General features: G+C 35.7%; 1 protein-coding gene across 1 annotated transcript in view; it reads left to right on the forward strand.

Moving 5' to 3' along the window:
* Positions 1–6,181: 6,181 nt before the first annotated feature.
* Positions 6,182–18,916, forward strand: part of LOC117780930 (protein abrupt) — a 45,011-nt gene continuing 32,276 nt past the window's right edge. Inside the window, exons 1-2 of the mRNA XM_034617624.1 lie at positions 6,182–6,221; positions 17,932–18,805. Of these exons, the coding sequence (XP_034473515.1) occupies positions 18,354–18,805 (452 nt within the window). The 5' untranslated portion in view covers positions 6,182–6,221; positions 17,932–18,353. The remainder of the gene's footprint in view (positions 6,222–17,931; positions 18,806–18,916) is intronic.

An 18,916-nucleotide genomic window follows, 5' to 3' on the forward strand; every position in this document is an offset into this window, starting at 1 on the left:
TACTTTTGCGCTTCTTGGTCTTTACAACTGCCCCTCCCCCAGGTGGTAAGTTCCAATAAGAAATGCGTTGTCCAAGTTGCAGCCCCAATGCAATTTCTTTGCCGACTTTTGCGCCGTTTTCTTTGCACCAGCGAAATTATTGATTCGCCGACACGTTTATTTTTTTTGTTGGCTGCACGCCAAGCGCAAAGTTGGTTAATACCAGAAGACAGTAAATCAACTGCAAATATTTCTCAAGATATTCTCAAAATATATTTATTTGTGTACATGAAAAATTGTTACATAATTGTTTTTTAATTTTAAAACTATTTCATTCCAATGGAACCTTTATTTACTTTTATTTTTTCTAATAAGAAAAACAAAAAAAAAGTTTAAATATTTTTGTAATATCAAATATTTTAATGGTATTGCTTTGTCAAAGCAATGTCTTGACTAACTGCACATACATATATATTTTATATACTGTACATTAGAAAGAAGACGCCTTTCGGTACTTAAGTCAATTGTGCAATCGCTGACTGCAGTCAATTTCTCTCTTTTTCGCTATCTCTCTCTCTGTTTCCATCTCTCTGTCTTAAGTTGCATCGCATTTTCTCTCTCTCTTTTTTTGCTGACTCTTAAGTTTTCGCCCAGTTTCCTCAGCTGAGGTTTGTTATTGTTTTCCATTGACGTTTATGCCGGCTTGCGAATTGTTGGAGTAAGCAACATGAATGAACAAACTCACACATACACACCGACTCACACTCTCTCACGCACACATTGAGTGTGGTTTCGTGCTGTGTCGTTCTTGCACTTCGTGTTGCTTCGAACGTGTTTGAAATCGCCTCAAGAGGCGTAGGCGTAGCGCGTTGGAGTGAATGAGAGGCAAGATAACTTAACATTGGGGCGAGTTCTATTAAAACAGCATTGCAACTGAATAAGCGAATTGTCTAAGGGCAATTGCTTCCAGCAACACTCTCCTCTCCTCTCCCACTCTATCTGCAGCACTGCTTGACCAGAGCTTGGTAAGTTGTTCATTAACCGTTAATGCGGCAGATCGTAAATCGAAGTGGAAGGTGTGTCACTGTGACTTATAAATAAAATAAAATTAAACACGAGCACAAGCGGAAATATTTGCGCTTCAAGTGCTGTGGTTGTTGTTGGTATTGTTATTCTCCCTCCTTTTCGTCTTTTACCTCATTGTTGTTGTTGTAATTAATGGCAAGCAATTACAAAAAAAGGAAAATAAAAATAAATATAAAAAGAGACCCCAACAAGACAACGCATCCAAAGGTGGAATTACAAAATGAAATGTGAAGAGCAAGTTAAAAAGTGAATTACCCGATAAAGGACAAAACGCGATTTGAGGTGTGTTTGCCTCTGGCCAATACAGTGCGTATCCCTCCCCCTCTCTCCCCCTCTCCTTCTCACCCACTCTCTTTCGCAACAGCACGACGTGTGCCTTGGACAGGTTAAGAACCCGTGCTCAGCATGAGGCTTTGCTGACAGACACAACTGCTGCACAGTGGGGCCAATCCATGAGTCGGAGGTACAAGAATCTACGAATTTAATGGATTAGAACTTCAATGAAATCAGTTAGCAATTGATTATGAATTCAGGGAGATCCAATATATGTAACATTAGGATAGGTCGATTAAATCAATTTATATAAATTTGATAAATAATTTTAATTACTAAAAAGATCAAGGAATTTTTTAAGATTAACATTTATCGAATAAATATTAAAATAGAGCCGTATTACCTAATTTTATATTAAAAAGCTTATTCGTCAAAAGATTTCAATATAATTTAGTTCTAATTTTGAATGTGTCGACTTTAACATTTAATCTTAATTAATGAAAAACAATACTTTGAGTGTCTTATTCTGTAATCATATTAAGTTTCAAATATATTATAAATAAATAGTTCAGAAAAATATAATCTCAAACTTTAATATTGATTTCTCCAATATTTGATATTTTCAAAAAGTAATTCCTAATAAAAATAATCTTAATTTTTAATTCCTCCTACACTTAGAACTTGTTTATTAAAATTTTCCCCATTTAACTTATATTGTTGTAATACCTTGAGCTATAATTGATTATCTCCACTGTGCATCGCTTCCATATCGGTGGACAGTCTTGTCCAGGTCCAGTGTCCAGCTGACGCGCTTAATTAATTACGCGATTGTATTTGTGACTAACTGCTCGTTGTTCCCCTTTTTCTCTTTCTCACAAAGTAAGCCTTAAGCGTTTCTTTAGCCGCTTACTGGTTGGGGTCGCCGCCCCAACTCTCCCTGTCTTCCTCTTTCCCTCTCTGCAGCTCCCAAAACTTGCGCATTGATGAGCAGCAAAAAGTTTTGTGGTAATGCAATCGCGATCTGGCTAAGACTTCCTGCGGGAAATGTGTGGAGTGAGGGGGGAGTCGCTTGGGAGAAATTAATACCTACTTAAGCTTAACTGGACAGTTGACTCCGTGAAGTTGTAACTGGAAGGTGATTCACACTATACGCCCAAATAAATCGTAACAAGTACTCGAACAAGCAAAACACATGGAATGAAATGAGTCCGATGGGTTTACGTTCGGTTAACGGTCGGGTCTTTTGGGCTCTGAGGTGGGGGGATTTTGTGGGTAACATGCAGAGCAAGTCAACTACTGAATATTCAAATGCTGGCAATTATCCTGGCGTTGTGCTGGCCACGCGACACGCCCGAAAGGACTTCAAATTATGAGAGAGGAAAAATATGTGGAAAAAAAACAAGAAAAAGAAGGTGGAAATTTTTATTACCAAAAATTATAATGTGCGATGCAACGCAATATGGCTAAAATGCCGAAAGGTGCAAGACGCAGGGCAACTGTTAATTGTACCTTTAACTCGCACTACACAACACAGCTCGTACACTGCACAACAAAGCTACGGGGGTAAGAGTTCAGCTGTTGTTCTCGGTCAGCGATGAGGTCGCGATCCGTCGTCAAATAAACACCGTACTAACCCTAACGACGGGTGGTAACCCTACCTAGCCGACAGGGGGGTAAGGGAAGTAAAGAAGGGGATAGAGTTGCCTTTGTTCGTGTGTTTCGTTTGGCCATTACGCTTAATTTCATTAGAAATTCATAATTTTAGTTCAGCGAGTGTGTGTAAGGGATGGAGTGGGGATAACGGGTCAGGTGTGCGGAGGGGGGGCGGGGGGGGGATGACATGTAGGGTGTTGGCTAGTGGGTGCTGTCACTTGTACATGTGTAAATGTGAGCAATAAAAAACGAATTTCATGTTTTGTTAGTTGTTGTTTTGGCCAACCGCTGTGAGTTCTGTTATCCTGTTAGCCCTTTTTTCCAATTCTCTTCTCTTCTTCTACATCATCTGCTTGTTGTTGCTAGTTACGATTGCTTGTTGTGTTGTTGTTGGGTCATTATTGTTGTCGTAATTTGTTTATAACGGTATTTATGAAATGGTCACAAGTCAACGCTTTCCAGGCTGTTGCTTTCCCCCCACAACCCTGCTGGGCAACCCCCAGACAGTTCTACCACACGCACTACTTCTCTCTTTTTCCCTTCCCCTATCCCTCTTTGTTTTCCCCCCTTTTTGGGATCACCCACAACAGTTTGGACATAGCGCCAATTATTCTTATTACGCCTATTACATTTTTTTTAACTACTTTTAGTTGTTGTTGCTTGAATATCGCTGCCCTTTTATGTTAATCGCCTTGTTTTTTTGGCTGGGAAAACTCGTGTAACTGTAATTGATATGCTTCCTTATCATGCAATCCTTTGTTAGAGCTTACCAACACTCAGAGTTTTCCTTCTTTGCTCTTGTTTTTGTAATTTTATAAGCCCTAATTTCAAGTATTGCTTAGAATATTCTATACTCATTAAACATATACAAATATCAGAAAAAAGTGTAGTAATATTCAGTCAAGCTGCTCATATGGCAAATATTTTGATAAGTTTGCTTAATTTAGAAATTCTTACTTTTATTTAATTTTGAAACTTTCATTTAATATATGCTCTTTGTCTTTAGACATCAAATCAAAAGCAATTACTTGTTTACTAGTGTAATAAACACCTAATGTAAGTGAAGCTCTTGCCTGCATAATTCGACATTTTAAGATTCGCTTTTAACTCTTCATTAGTTTATTGCTGTTTTTGTTTTTTTCTCTAATTAATAAACTTTCACATCTGAGGTTTTTTTGGGGAAAGATTTTCACTTGCATGCAACTTAAAGAAGACACAAATAAAAAATTAAAATAGTCGTAGATATTTTGTGGTTTTACAATGGAAAAAATTGGAATTCAAATCGCTTTATGCAAATGATTTGTAGAAAAAAATGCGAAGAGTGTAAAAGAAGTCGCAGCTGGCCATTTGTTCATTTGGCATGATCAATTCAAATGGCCAAAAGGCAAACGAACTTGGCCAGATACGATAGTTTGTTTCAAGTTTGAATAAATTTATTGGACTTTGACAGTTAGACTTTAATTACAGCATTTCTGTTTGTTCAGTTGAAGAGAGACAGTCGACTATTTTGGCCTTAATCATTGACTGAGGGGAAAGTGTAGCTCGGAATTGGTAACATGAACAGTGAAGTACAATAAGATGCGGTCGGTACGCGGTACAACCTTTGACCTCAGGTAGTTAGATACAGTTGCATATCCAAGAAGTTGCGTCTACCTTTTTCTGTACATTTTTTCTTCTTTTTCGGATATCATAAAACAATAAATCTTTTTAATATCTTCTATCGTTTGTTCTGCGCATCTTTTTTATACATTTTCTTGCCGAGGGCGTACATTTTCCCTTTCAGTTGAAAATTTCTCACGTCCTTTATTTTTTATTTTTGCCATAACAGGGTCATGGGTGGGGTAGTGAGACGGGGTGTAGAGGCGTTGGCATTACTCAAGTTTGTGGATTTGAAGTAATAACTCAGTGCGTCATAAAAATTTTAATTGCTTTGGGTTTTTTGTCGGTCAGCCAAGTGCCAAAGCAGTTTTGGTAATTAACATTAGCCAGAAAAATGTCCAAACAATGCAAAGAACCCAAGCCCACATCCCACAATTCCTCTCTCCCCTTTACTCTTTACTCCTCCCACACTCTAGTCAGGAGTCAACCAAAACAACAACAAAAATAAGTAAAAAACATGCCGCAAAGAACAATGAAGCAATAAAAATTGCAGCGCATAATTTTCAGCTGCCTCCATTTGGTGTTACATTGTCCCCCGCAAGCCCCCCTTTATCCCCTTTCTACCCGCAGAGAACCCTTTTCTTAGTGCCCAAGATTTTTGAAATTTCCACGCGTATTTGTAATTAGCTTACTTATTGTTTTCCCCGCTTTAACTGGAACAAAAGTGAAGTTTGGGAAACAGTGCTTTTAAAGCGAAGCTGAAGCTTGACTACCCCTAACCCGTTAGCCTTTATCCCTAACCTCTCACCCCTAAGTGCTATTTAACAGTGCTTACATTTACGACAATTTTGTAACATGTACCAAGACTTATACAATTTGGAATTTGATTAGGCTTATACAGTCTTAAATGAATTGTTAGTAATTCCGATAAGATTTATAAATTCTATCAGATTTTTTAAATATTTAAATATTTATTAATTTAAAAAAAATTATGAAATCTCTTAGTTTTGTGTAAGTTAAGAACTTAACTGAATTTGGTAAAGAAGTCATAATGTCAAGGAACTTAAAGAAGATTACTGATCATTGTGCATTTTCTCTAAAAGAAAACAATAACAAAACGAGTCAAAACAATTGTTGTGCTACCAATTGTTTGCTTTCTGAACCAGAATCCATTGAACTCTGATCCTTTATGTATTATACACGGCATTTGGATTTGGATTTCGATGCGGACTCGGACATGTGCGACATGTAGAAATAAAAAAGGGACGCTGTCATGCAGGAAATTTATTTTTGGGATCATGGAAAATTTAAGGAAAACAAACAGCAATTGTTGCTGGGCACTTTGAAGATTTTAGCCAAGTGCTAAGTGACTGCAATTAGACAGAGGCGAGATTCGAGAGTCAGGCAGGCAGGTAGAAAGATTGTTAGTCGGGTGCGTTTGAAACTCGCAATCGAATCGAATCGAAATTAGGAACGATCGAGGGGCGGCAATAAATTGTATTGCAATCGACAGTTTTATCATGAACTGAACTGTTGGGTCTCTGTTAAACTACATGCTCTAATGTTTCTTTCTATGCCATTGTCTACTTACAGATCGCATCGGATCACAGTCCGAAGAGCAGCAACTTGATGTAAGTACTTGGTTTAAATAGCTGAATTATATAAAGCATAGTTGAGGTCTGACTTGAACGTCAAATCAATTCGCTAATTGAAATTGAAATGCTTCTTTAATATGGTTAAATGCCAATGAAATTGCACCCCTCGGTGCGGAATCTCGGGGCTACGCGGTTAACAATCTTAATAGAATCAAAGAGCGACGCAATACAAGTTTTAATTTGGCGTAATTGTGACGGGAAACTGGGTGCGGTACGAGTACAGTCGAGGTACATACGCGACTACAATAAATAAGAGAGAGGAGGGACCCCTTCATACAATGAAATGCCATACGAAATATTGAAATCAATTAACCAAAAGTCGCGAGTACTCGACTGTCCAGCGTCTCGATTAATAACTGCTTGCAAAAAAGTAAACAAATCATCAAAATCAAAATTGAAATCAGTATAAGAAATGGACAAATTTGTAGGTGTAGACTAAGAGATACCCTGTGAAATATATTTCAGATCATTCTGATTTTATGTACACATATTCAGGAAAAAGATATGGGAACGGGTTCATAAAAACTATAACAAATCTTTGAATTTTCATTAAAAAATTAATTTTAAATTTAAATAGAAATTATGAAACAAATTATTTCTAAATTTTAACAAAATAAAAACTTTAAAAGTATTTGAATGCAGTCTTGTTTCTACCAGTACTAGTCTACTTTATGTGTGTAGGGTATATTAATGAAATGTATGTGGGTATTTTCAAATGGCAACAACATATAAGTTGGCATCAAAGGGGTGCGTCTATCCATACGCAATACGCCCCTTGATGGCCTCCTTAAAGACCGGCGCGCCAATTTTCTGAGCAGCTTCAATTGTCTGCACTTGAGTTCAATTTCTGTTCTGTTCTGTTCTGTTCCCTTATTGTGTACGTTTCGGTCAGCAACAGGAACAGAAAAAGAAACAGAAACACAAATTCAGATACAGATACAGACAGAAACAAAAACCGAACTACAATAGAGCAAGAGCCAATGATTTGTTTTGGGGTAAAATGCTTTTAAATTTCATATACACACGCACAAACGTTGATCATATTTTTAGCAACGGAAGATGTTTGTGTAAATGTCATAACTATAAATTTTATTACGATTCAAATGTACTGTGTACAAATTTAGATACAATTATTACTTACTTCATGAAAACTGTCTGAGAATTGTGCGTACTTTATATGCTTGATTACCCAGGGGACTTTTGTGGTATCACAAAAAAATGAAATATCGTGACATGGGGTCTGTTTGTGTTGAAAATTAGCAGACAAATCGAAATTGAACGGTAGAATAATGACAAATTTGGTGGAGTTTAGAATTTTGATAGAAATTTCTTTCCTGTATCACAGAAACTTCTTTTGTAGAGCAGAGAAAACTTAACTAAAATAATCCTTCAAAATAGATTTTGATCCATTCATATTGATAGAGAATAAAAAACTTTTCGGTGTTTCATAAATAGGACGTTAGATAATAGGAATTTCATCGTTATTTGATCAAGTTCTTTCAGTTTTAAAAGTTAATAGAGTTTTCTAACAAAATGTTAAATATATATGCACCTTTCCCGAACGAATGTTGCTCAGTTCGTTATCTATATGATCTTCGGTAGAGCATAGCTTGCACCCTGTTTTGCAGTTTGTACGACAAATGAAAATTGCAACGGCTTAATTACTTTTAATAAAGACGTCCGTGCGTGGAAATTTTCTACTTCATTAGCGAAAATATAGTTTTGCATAATGGCTCATTATGACAGACATGGACTAGATATGATCGAGGGGGTGTATGCAACGTGTATAGTTGGGTGTGGGAGGTCGCCTTAATACACACAAATTGAAAATTGATGAACTTATCCGGTATGGGGACGACAACAACAAGACTTAAGTAGAATATGCTGTGAGAGCACTCGAATATGTATGGATTGTATCGTATCAATCAATGAAGATCGTTCGATCGTTGGATCGATCTACAACAGATCTACAGTCTACAGTTTGCAGTCTACACATTTGAAGGAAATTACTAATAATAATTACGACTTTAATTGAATATTGCGCACTTCATTCATTTCTCATTCGATATTTGAATATGAATATGAATAAGAATTTGAATTTGAATTTGAAGAGGGGCAATGAGAGCATCAGCAAATTATCCATTATATACTTTCAATCGACCATAAACACTTGGGGTCCCCTCTAAGTTACTTTGCATTGAGGTCCATTAAATGTTGAACTGTCGGTGGGTCTATCGATCGATCGATTGAGGTACTGACGTTATATTTGGATACTGCGCTTAATGAAGTTCCCTCACATGCCCCAAGATATTCGCAGCGTACTTGTTGCTGCCCCTTCATGTTGCCCCCTTCAACGCGCAAACAATTCATGCATGAAAGCAATTTTTAATTTATTTTGGTTGAGCGCTTCATTTTCCTAAAATTATGACATAATCACAAAAGCAGCAGCAGAAACAGCAGGAACAACAACAACAAATAAAAGAGTCACCTAATAATGTCATGTGAAATTTATCGTACCCCAATTGAGTACCAGGGGCGTGGTTACCATCGCCTGAAGCGTGAGGGGAACTGGAAGCATGTATGCGAGTAGACAACGGAGGGGAGAAATAAATATATATTTGGATGCGACGAACACCTTCCGCTTCACAAATCAGCGCATGTGTTGGCATTGTCGAATTAGAGCAGCGACTAAGAGGAGTGAAAAGAGGGAGAGGAAGAGAGACAGGGAACCTTGGTTGACCAGTTGTCAGTCGGTTAATGTTAATTTTATAATTAACCTACTGCTAAAGCCACAGCCAAGACCAAGAGCAAAATCGTCGATACTCGATTATCGATTGAATACACTCATAAAATACACTTAATGGCACAGTGCCCCAGTCTTAGATACAGACTCAAACTGACACTCAATCCTCAATTTAGATTCACATTTAAATTGGCAACGTGCATTTGCTGATTAAGATAAGTATTCAAATGTCTCTTAAATAACTTCATTGCATACATACTTGTTAAAGATACAATCAATCAGTAAAAGAGGTAAAGGAAAAAGTGCATTAATTTTTCATATTTAAATCCGAATGGTAACATAACTAAGAAAGTTTTCACTTAAACTTGTAGAGTATACAAAAATTTCAGTGAATTCTATAACTAATTGCGTATAAATTAGAGAAACTTTTAAAGATTTCTCATTTATTAAAATCAGACAGTCAAATCTTCAAAATATCTGAAACTTGTTCGAAATGCTAAAATCCATGCAAAACAACTTGAATTGTCTTTAGGTACAAATTTATTAGATGTATGATATAATGTGAATCAAAAAAGTGTATTTCGAATATTCCTATGGTTAAAGTAGTAAAACCCAATTTAAAACCTGTAGCAAGTGTTTGAAAACCAACCAATTTTATTATTTTTTAATGAGATGAATAAAGAATAGAATTTAAAGCAAACGACTTAGTGACTTAGTATTTGAACACGTTGGACTACTTCATAGATACAAGTATATTTACACTATGTGCCCATTAACTTTGGATTGACATCAAGTTTAAATTCAGTATAAGCAAATACACTAAAGTCCAGGCCATATTTTGTAAATGTAACTCAAAAAATCCCCAATCTTAAATCAACATTTAGGAATCGTTAAATCAAGCAATGTACTAATTGAACTGCCTTAAATATTCAAATAAAACAGATACAATTCGACGCACTTCAATAAGCTTAATTCCGGTTTCGTCTTAATGTTTACAACATTTCCCATACATATGTTAAATTTGTACAGCTCATTGGTATTGATAAAACTGTTAAAAAAAAGTAACCTTTAAGAATCGCTAAAGCAAGCTTAAAAATGGTCGAATCTTTTTTCTCAACAGAAAGCTGAAGAGATAACTATCTTGAGGTAGAAAAACTTACCTGATATTTGATATTTGAGACCAACCTGCAATTTGGTTGACCAAAAGTCTAAAGTCAAAAGAAAAAAAGAGACAAAGCCCAAAAAAAAAAGGTTGATACAATCGAAATAATTAAATGAAATACCGTGGGCGAAGTAGATGGTCCAAGTATGTAAACATGATCATTAAATAAAACATTGAGAAAACGAAACAATACAATAACAACTATATAACATAGACACACACAAACGTGTAGTGAGACAAACAAATAGAAATAGAAAAGAGAGAAAAACCAGAAACAAGTTAACCAATGAAATAAACACAAATTTAATGACAAAAACGCGAGCGTCTACAACTTGGCCAATACAACGTGGCCATTGCTCGTTGCTTTTGACCATAAGCACATTACAATCAAAGCCATAGCTTAAGTCAAAGCGCGAGATCACAGCAGAGCAGCGGCAGAGCAGCGGCAGAGCAGAGCGACAACAAAGGGCAGAGTAACAAACCGATCCATTTTTGGGGGACGGCGCAAAACGAAAACTACAAAATGAGAAACACATAAAAATTTAAAAAAAACTTCAACGAAGCAAATAATGTATTATTTAAAGATACATGTAGACAAAGTTAGTTATGGTGAAAGAGCGAGATAGATAAAGCTGCAAAGGCAATGACACTTACAACTTTGCCATTTTTAAGATGATTTTTGGTTAATCTTTTTCTTTTTTGTAATTCCAAATGAAAAGAAGCTATAATATTAATATGTATACATAATGTACCTGATCGTAAGCTGTATGTGTGTGTGCTCATTTCACTTTGATTCGCTCTTTATTGCTTTTCTCCAAAGGCAAAAGGGAAAAATCGGAATGAAACAAAAACAAATTAGCTTCAATATTGTAGTAGTAGTATTTAGTTGTTGTAAGTGGTACATAGACGCACACACATACGCACACCTAACGCTTTCTCTCTTGGCGTTAATTGTATTCGAATAATGATGCAGCATACGTATGTTATGTATCTTACAGATACTTTTTCAAACCGCTCTTTAGCTTTTTACTAATTTAATTTATGGTCAGTTTATGTAAATTTTTAATACCATTCAGTTGTTATTGTTGTTGTTGGTATGCTCATATTTATTTTTATTATCATTTCTACTTTTTATTCTGTATTTGTGTCTTGGTTTAGTGTCTGGTTTCTTGTGCGTATTTTCAACATTTTTCTCCCTTTTCTCAATTTCTCAATATTACCAATTTTTATTTTATATTTTTTTTTAAGTTCATTGACACCCATCAAAAGCACTGAGCGTGCAGCGACAAATGTATCCGTATCTGAATCTTTCAAATGTATCTGTATCTGTATTGTTGTATTGCTTTGAAGAAAGTTGAAAACTATTTTTTAGTGTTTGTGAGCGGCATTTGCATACATTTGGCCAAATTTCTTGGCCAAGCGAAACGTTTTGGATGCGCTGCTAATTGCGGCCCATTAGATGCCTATCAGTTGCCTTGCCCCATTAAGTGCGTCATTTGGTTTAAGTTGGAAATTAATTAGCACAGGTTACCAAAGCACTCCACAACTCTCCGTCTCTGTATTTCTATCTATATCTCTATCTCTGTCTGTGTGGGTGCTTATAAAATCAGTTATAAAAAAATATAGCAAATTACAGATTGCAGTAACTAAAGATACCCTGTAGGTCCTCTTAAATAACTTTTTTTTTACTTATACTTTACTTATTTTGTAGACTATGAAGTTGATGGATGAATATATCTTATTAACAAATATTGTCTAATAAAATGCGACTATATTTCAGTTTATCGATTGAAATGAAACTGATATTCTTGAAGTACTACAAGTTCTACAAGTACTATCATATAACGAGTATCTAGAGTTTTTTTAAGTATCTACAAACTTAAAAGTATAACACAAAATTGTTGTATACTCTTCTGACACATTTATGATTATAGGGTATGGCAGAGAAATGAAACCAATGCACTATAAAACTAGAGAGCTGCCCATTATATTCACTTGGACAGCGTGTAGCGATTCACAGCTGCAGATACAAATCCCCACACACTCACGCACACAGATAACATGCTTACACATGAGTGATGAGACTTGGAGATGAAACCTAGCCATACCCACCTGCCTGTCCCCAATCGGGGCATTCAATTCAGGTTTCGATTGCGCTTCAGAATTCCGCCGGTTTTTTGTTTCTTTCTTACTTTTTGCCCCTCTTTATTTTAGTTTTATTTTCATTGGTTTTATCGCTTTGGCCCTGTCAAATTTGTCGACGTCTTTGGCCTATCCGTGGTCGTATCTCGTCTATTTGCCCATTTAATTTCGTACTTTTCGGTGCTCAGCTTGGAAATTTGAAATTTGAAATTACTCAATTAGTTTAATTAGCAGCCCGAGCGATTCGACTTGATTTGCGGTCATTTGCTGGCTATGACTACGATTGAAATGGATCGTGTAGACAACTTGGCACTCTTCTGCTTACACACACACTGACACACACGCACTCCCTTGATATACATACTTGATGCAAACTAATTTTGTTTTGTTTTTAGATAAACCAGTTTTCTCTAAGACAAACAACCAAGTTAATGTGAGCCAATCTCTCACTTTTTCTCTTTAAACCTATTTTAAAAATTTGTTTAACAATTTTCTACATGCATTTATAATGAAAAAATGTCGGCAAAATAAATATATAATTTTAAAAACGATTAAGGATATTAAGAAAATTTAATTAAATATAAATCCTTAGATTAATTGTAGAATATCGTGTTACTAGTAGTAGAAGATATTAGTTTATTAATATGAATTTTTTAACATTTCATTGAGTAGTTTTTTGCCTAAATATTTTTAAAATCTTATTCGAAACTAACATATATTTATTTATTTATTTAACGTCAAATAAAAGCAGTCGTTAAATTTTTTTTAAAAAGCTTACAATATTAACATTCAGTTATAAAAAATATAACAGATTGTTGATTTACAACTGACAAGATAATTATGTAGAATAACCTGTGGGTATTAAAAAAACTTAAGATAGATAGATAGCCAGTTGTGCAAGTATTAAGCATAGATATGCTTTTTACATGACTGTTAAGATGTTTAAGTAATTGAGTTTAGATTATCATATCAATTGACTATATTTTAAGTTCTGTAAGGTGTTTTGATGGAATTGCAAAGATACATATGTCAAAGTCAAAGACGATTGGGGGCGTTTGTCATTTATCAAAATCATTAATGCAATTACGCGACCCCGTCGGACAGGGACTGAGACTGGGACTGTCTTCTTGCTAGCTAATTATTTTGAATTATTCAATTTCATGTCTCAATTTAAATTCTCAGAGGCAATTAGGAAAGTCGGTTCTGTTGTTGGTTCTGGTTCTATGTTCTGTTCCCATTGCTCTTGTTGTTTTTGTTGCTATCTATCTGTCCAGTCATTTTAGTTTTTGTGCCGTTGAGTGGCACTTTGATGCAATACCTAGGGTTTGTCGGGGGGATCAGTGGAGGGTGTGTGCTCTACAAATGCAAATTAGAAATGTGTGGGACCAAAATGAAAACCATTTAAATAATTGAAAATCGAATAAATCGCGAGTTCTGCCAAAAACAAAAAAAAAAAAACAAATCGAAACAAAAAATAATAATAAGAAGAAAAACGTGGAAACGCAATGCAAATTCAAAATCGCTTCCAAAAAAAAAAAAAAAAAAATTGGGAGGAGCTTAGACCCGCAAGGCGGAAAAGTGGAAAAACAGGTGATGGAAACCAAAAACGGGGAGCCTAAAACTAAAAACAAATACATTGGACTGCAAGTAAATACACATCGAATATGCAGATATATAACCAACAATATATATTTACATATTTAAATATCTGTATATATCTTTATGCCGTTGTGTGGTTAGGAGAAGCGCGCAGGATTGTTGATGTACAAAATCTAATTAATTATTTCATTAAAAGTGTATTTTATTGACACTCTAATTTAGATTTTTGGATACAGCTTCGTGTTTCTATCTGTGTCTATCTAATTGTATCTATACATATGTATTAGCTGTGTATATGTATTCACGATTAAACTATGTTTACATTTTCCTGTGTGTGTGTGTGTGTGTTTGTGGCCCATGCGGCGTATGAGCAATTTTAATTGGTTTTTAACTAATTTGCTTGCATTTAGCCGACCCTTTTTGGTATCTTTGTGTGTGCTTTTGTGTATCTTTGCAGACTTTTATTAAAATTTACATATTGTCAATGATTTATTTTGGCCTTTTCTAATCAATTTTATTTAGGCAGCAACAACATCGAAAATTTCAAAACAATTACATTAAAATAATAAATAAAAGTGAGTTTCATATAAATCATGGTAAAAAAGGGACAAAAACGTAACTAAACAACAATTAGAACTGCATAGTTTTAGCTATGTTTATTGTGTAACTAAAATGCAAATTTCATAGAAATCGGTAGAGGTTAAAATATGGAAGTGAACTCCAAACAATGTATAATATAATTTAAAAGTATAGAAATACAAGAAAAATAAAATATTGTATTATATTTTTTAACAGTTTTCTGAAAAAACAAGTGCTAAACATATTTTATTCCTATTATGGATTGCATATCTATGCTGAAAAGTATGCTTTGTATATTTGATTTGAATCTGTAGCAGATATGAGATAAGCTTCTTTCTTTTCACAAAATTCTGGTTCTGAACCTAATTTCGATTATAATTATGTTCTTATTTCAATATAATTTCCCAAATGTGACAGAATATGAAGTCATAAACGTTTTCCTGTCTACATAAACCTAATGGAGCAATAAGATTCTCCATCAAGTTATTTCCGAATGCAAATCGTAAAAATACTCACAATAATCATAATCATCATCATAAGAAACGCCAAAATGGGTACGAGTTATATACATATATGACTGTATGTCATGCCCCTTCCCAAGTATTTAGTATTCAATGGAGGATGATACTCAGTTGTACCTCCTTCTATCTTATGCCTGATTTTTTTTTTTTTTTTGGGTCGTCGATTCGTTTAACAAGGCGCCGTATCAATTTACCAAAAATAGTTGTTGTGAACGTTGTGTGTGTGCTTTCCACTTGTCTAACAACAACTGTTGTTACTCTTCGTCCCCTCTTACCCATCTTTCACCTAACCTCTTCCCTTAACTCCTTACCACGCATGGACTCGGAATCATATGATTGGATATCAAACGCTTTGTGTGTTGTTTAGTAATTCGTTTTTTATTTACTATTATCATTTACATTTATTTGTTATTATGATATGTGCTCTCCCACACTTCTTACATACATACATACATATGCAGGGTATGTGTGCGTGTGTGTGTATCTGCTTTTGGCCTTTTTATTTGGACGTATTTCTTGTTATTTCACGCAAATTTTTGATATGTTTTGTTTTTTAGACAGTCGATTTGCCATTTTTAGTCCTTGTCATTGTTGTTGTTATTGTTGTTGTTGTCAATGTCTGCGCTAACGTGAGAAATGCAATTGCGTTGCACCCACAAACACACACACACACACACAAAAAAAACACACACACTCACATAGATACACACACATGGTATCTTTATATATAATACACTTCCTTTTTTGTTCCAATTATATTTACATATTTTTCTGGTTACCAACGCGGATCCGCGTTTTGTTGTTTCTTGTTTTTTTTTTATATATATATAGAGAAGGGGTCGTTTTTCGTTTTGTTAGTGTTGTTATTATTATTATTATTGTTGTTGTTGCTGTTGCTGCTGTAGTTGTTGTCCTTTCGAATTTATGCGATACGACGCGAATGTTTGTTCAATAAACGAAATAATTGTCGGCAAGTGTGTTATGATGAAATTGTTTTGGGTTACTTCATAAATTAGCGCACACAAACAGTAACAGATACACACACAGACACACCCACACACACTCACACTCACGCACACCCATATAAAGTTAAGTAAGGGAAATTGCGAGTGTGTTTTACCTCCCTTAAGTGAGTTTATCATTTGAATTTTACACATGCACTGTCATTTTTATATCCGATTTCTTTGCAATAAATTACTTAAAAACAAATCAGTCAAACTGAACAATAAGATCTCGAATATATAAATCTTTCAATAATTTGATTTAATTTGTTTAGGTTTCTTTTTTTAAAACCTCACTTATAGTCATCATTTTCCAACTAAAAGTATGTTCTAAAACTTTCCTTTTTTTCCAGAATCGAAATATATTTTTAGCTAAATTTAAAAGTTGTTAATCGTAAGCCTTATCAAACGTTAGGTTTTTCACATTTCATTATTACTATATTTTATTATATCAATTATATTTAATCCTTTTCCATATATCCAAAAAAAATACAAACATAAGGACTTTTTCTTAAGTACAATCATTTTCTTCGATCCCAAATTTAAATTCATTTATTTCTATCCACAAGTTGAATTTTTGGATTACAAATAGTTATTCCAAGAGCAGCACAGGTGTCGCCTTTTCAAATGGGCACTCCAAATGCAAGTACTTCATCCCGGACATGAGACCTGATCTCATAAGATGATGATGATGCCCATAATCGAATTTAAAGCGGCAAATCATTAATCAAAGCCCCGAGGCAGGCGAGCAACCAACGAAGATGTAAACATAGAAATCTAAAAACTGAAATCCAAAAAGACGGGAAACCACAACCCACAATTGAGTTTTAGTTGGTTTTTTTTGTTTTGTTTTGGTATGTGGCATGAAAAATGAACTTGCCGCAAATGCAGGCGCCAATTGCAAATGAAAAGTTGTTGCATTAGGCTTCTGTGATTATTTTTGATTATTATAGGCGTTACGCTCTTGCCTTCGATATATTTCCATGTGAAGATCATAATACAAAGATCAGATGAATGGGCTTATAAATATTTTGAAGGCAAGTAAATCGATCAAAGGTTGAAATGAAAGACGGAGAAGGAAAAGGGTCACAGCCTCGTGTCTCTTTTTGGTCTTTTAATGATCTTGTACAATTATTTGGTGTGTTTATGTGTGTGTGTGTATATATATGTTGCAAGTCAGAACTCAAAGATCGAGCTGAGCCCGGCCCAAAGAGTGTTCGCTGCTTGTAAACGGTTAAATTAAATTGATTTGCGTCTAATGCCCCCGACAAGTGGCCCGCTCGGTGCGCTCGCGTAATTAATGATTCCATTAGACACCGCGGTGGGGCAACTTGACTGTGCAACTGAGAAACTGAGCAACTGTACAAGTGAGCAACTGAACAACTGAACAACTGGTAACTGGGCAACTGGGTAAGGCAACCGCCAGCGTCGTCTCGCTGCTTAAGTATGAATAATTGGTAATAGTATTTAATGATGGGGTTTCCAACTGCTGCTGAGGGGCCACCTGCCGCCCCGTCTTTACCTCTGGACAGTGGCAATTGAACCTGAACCTCAACTGAGACCACGACTTATGTGTTTCTACCAGTGATCGAAAATAACTATCAAATTTTAACTAAACAAGAATGAAAGGTCATCTTTGGCGCGCTGAAGATTTGATACCCTTCCCTTCCATAGCCCTGCATTAAAATTTCCACTGAATACAGCTATGTAGTATAAACAGGGATTGGAAATAATGATGATTTTTATTTCTTTAGAATATTTAAGAGAATATCAAACACATGATCCAAAATAACACTTTTTTATGAATTTTATTATAATAAGTAAAAAAACAACACTTATTTATAAATAAGATAAAATTAAACTTGTTTTGCTAACTTTTATGTTATTAATCACTAACTAAAAATTAATTTCGAATATTTTTTTCTCTATGCGATTTCAGATTGAGCGGCCCCCGTTTACTCCGTCCATGGTTGTGGCCCCAATAGTCCGGTGAAAATGGACAAAGGCCGACAGAGGTTGCCACAACTTTCGCCCAATTAGCACAGGGGGATAACTGGACGCAAGGACGCAACAAGATTGGCGGAACGGCAACTGTAAATATTTGGAAGACACACACAAAGCTGCCACAAAGCAAGCATTCGTCCACAACAATACAATAGCCAAATCAAAGCATTAGCAACAAAAGCGACCCCCAAAAATAGAAGAAAAAAAAAACGTAGATCGAGTCCATTAAGATACAGCACAAAGGACACAAGAAGAAGAAGGAGTAGAAGACATAGTTGAAGACACAGAAAGAGAGAGAGAGAGAGAGAGTGAGAGAGAAGAGAACACCCGAAGAGTATAGAGTCGTAGTTCCTATAAATGACCGAATCCACACAGCTACAAACGGCGGAGAATAATAACGCGGGCGTGGTCAAAATGGAGCCACCGCCACTGGCGACCTCCACCCACAGCTCGCTCACCCACTCCCTTGTCGCCACAGCAGCTGCCGTTGCCGGCGCCGGCGGTACGGCACTGTCGCCAGCAACACCTCCCTTGCCACATCCATTGGGGCAGCATTCATCGCAGCAACATTATGCGCTTAAGTGGAACGACTTTCAGACATCCATACTCAGCTCGTTCCGTCATCTGCGGGATGAAGAGGACTTTATTGATGTGACCCTTGCCTGCGACGAGCGTTCATTCACCGCCCACAAGGTTGTGCTCAGCGCCTGCAGTCCCTACTTCCGCAAACTGCTCAAGGCCAATCCCTGCGAGCATCCCATTGTCATATTGCGCGATGTGCGCAGCGACGACGTCGAGAATCTGCTGAGGTAAGTTTTAGATCCATTACAACGCTATAAATGTCATAATTTAGCATATGAAGAACCTTTTGAGTTAGGAGAATTTATATAGAACGTATAAAAGGTCTAAACTGATTTCTC

Source organism: Drosophila innubila (assembly GCF_004354385.1).
Source record: "Drosophila innubila isolate TH190305 chromosome 2L unlocalized genomic scaffold, UK_Dinn_1.0 4_B_2L, whole genome shotgun sequence".
Taxonomy (NCBI): Eukaryota; Metazoa; Arthropoda; class Insecta; order Diptera; family Drosophilidae; genus Drosophila; species Drosophila innubila.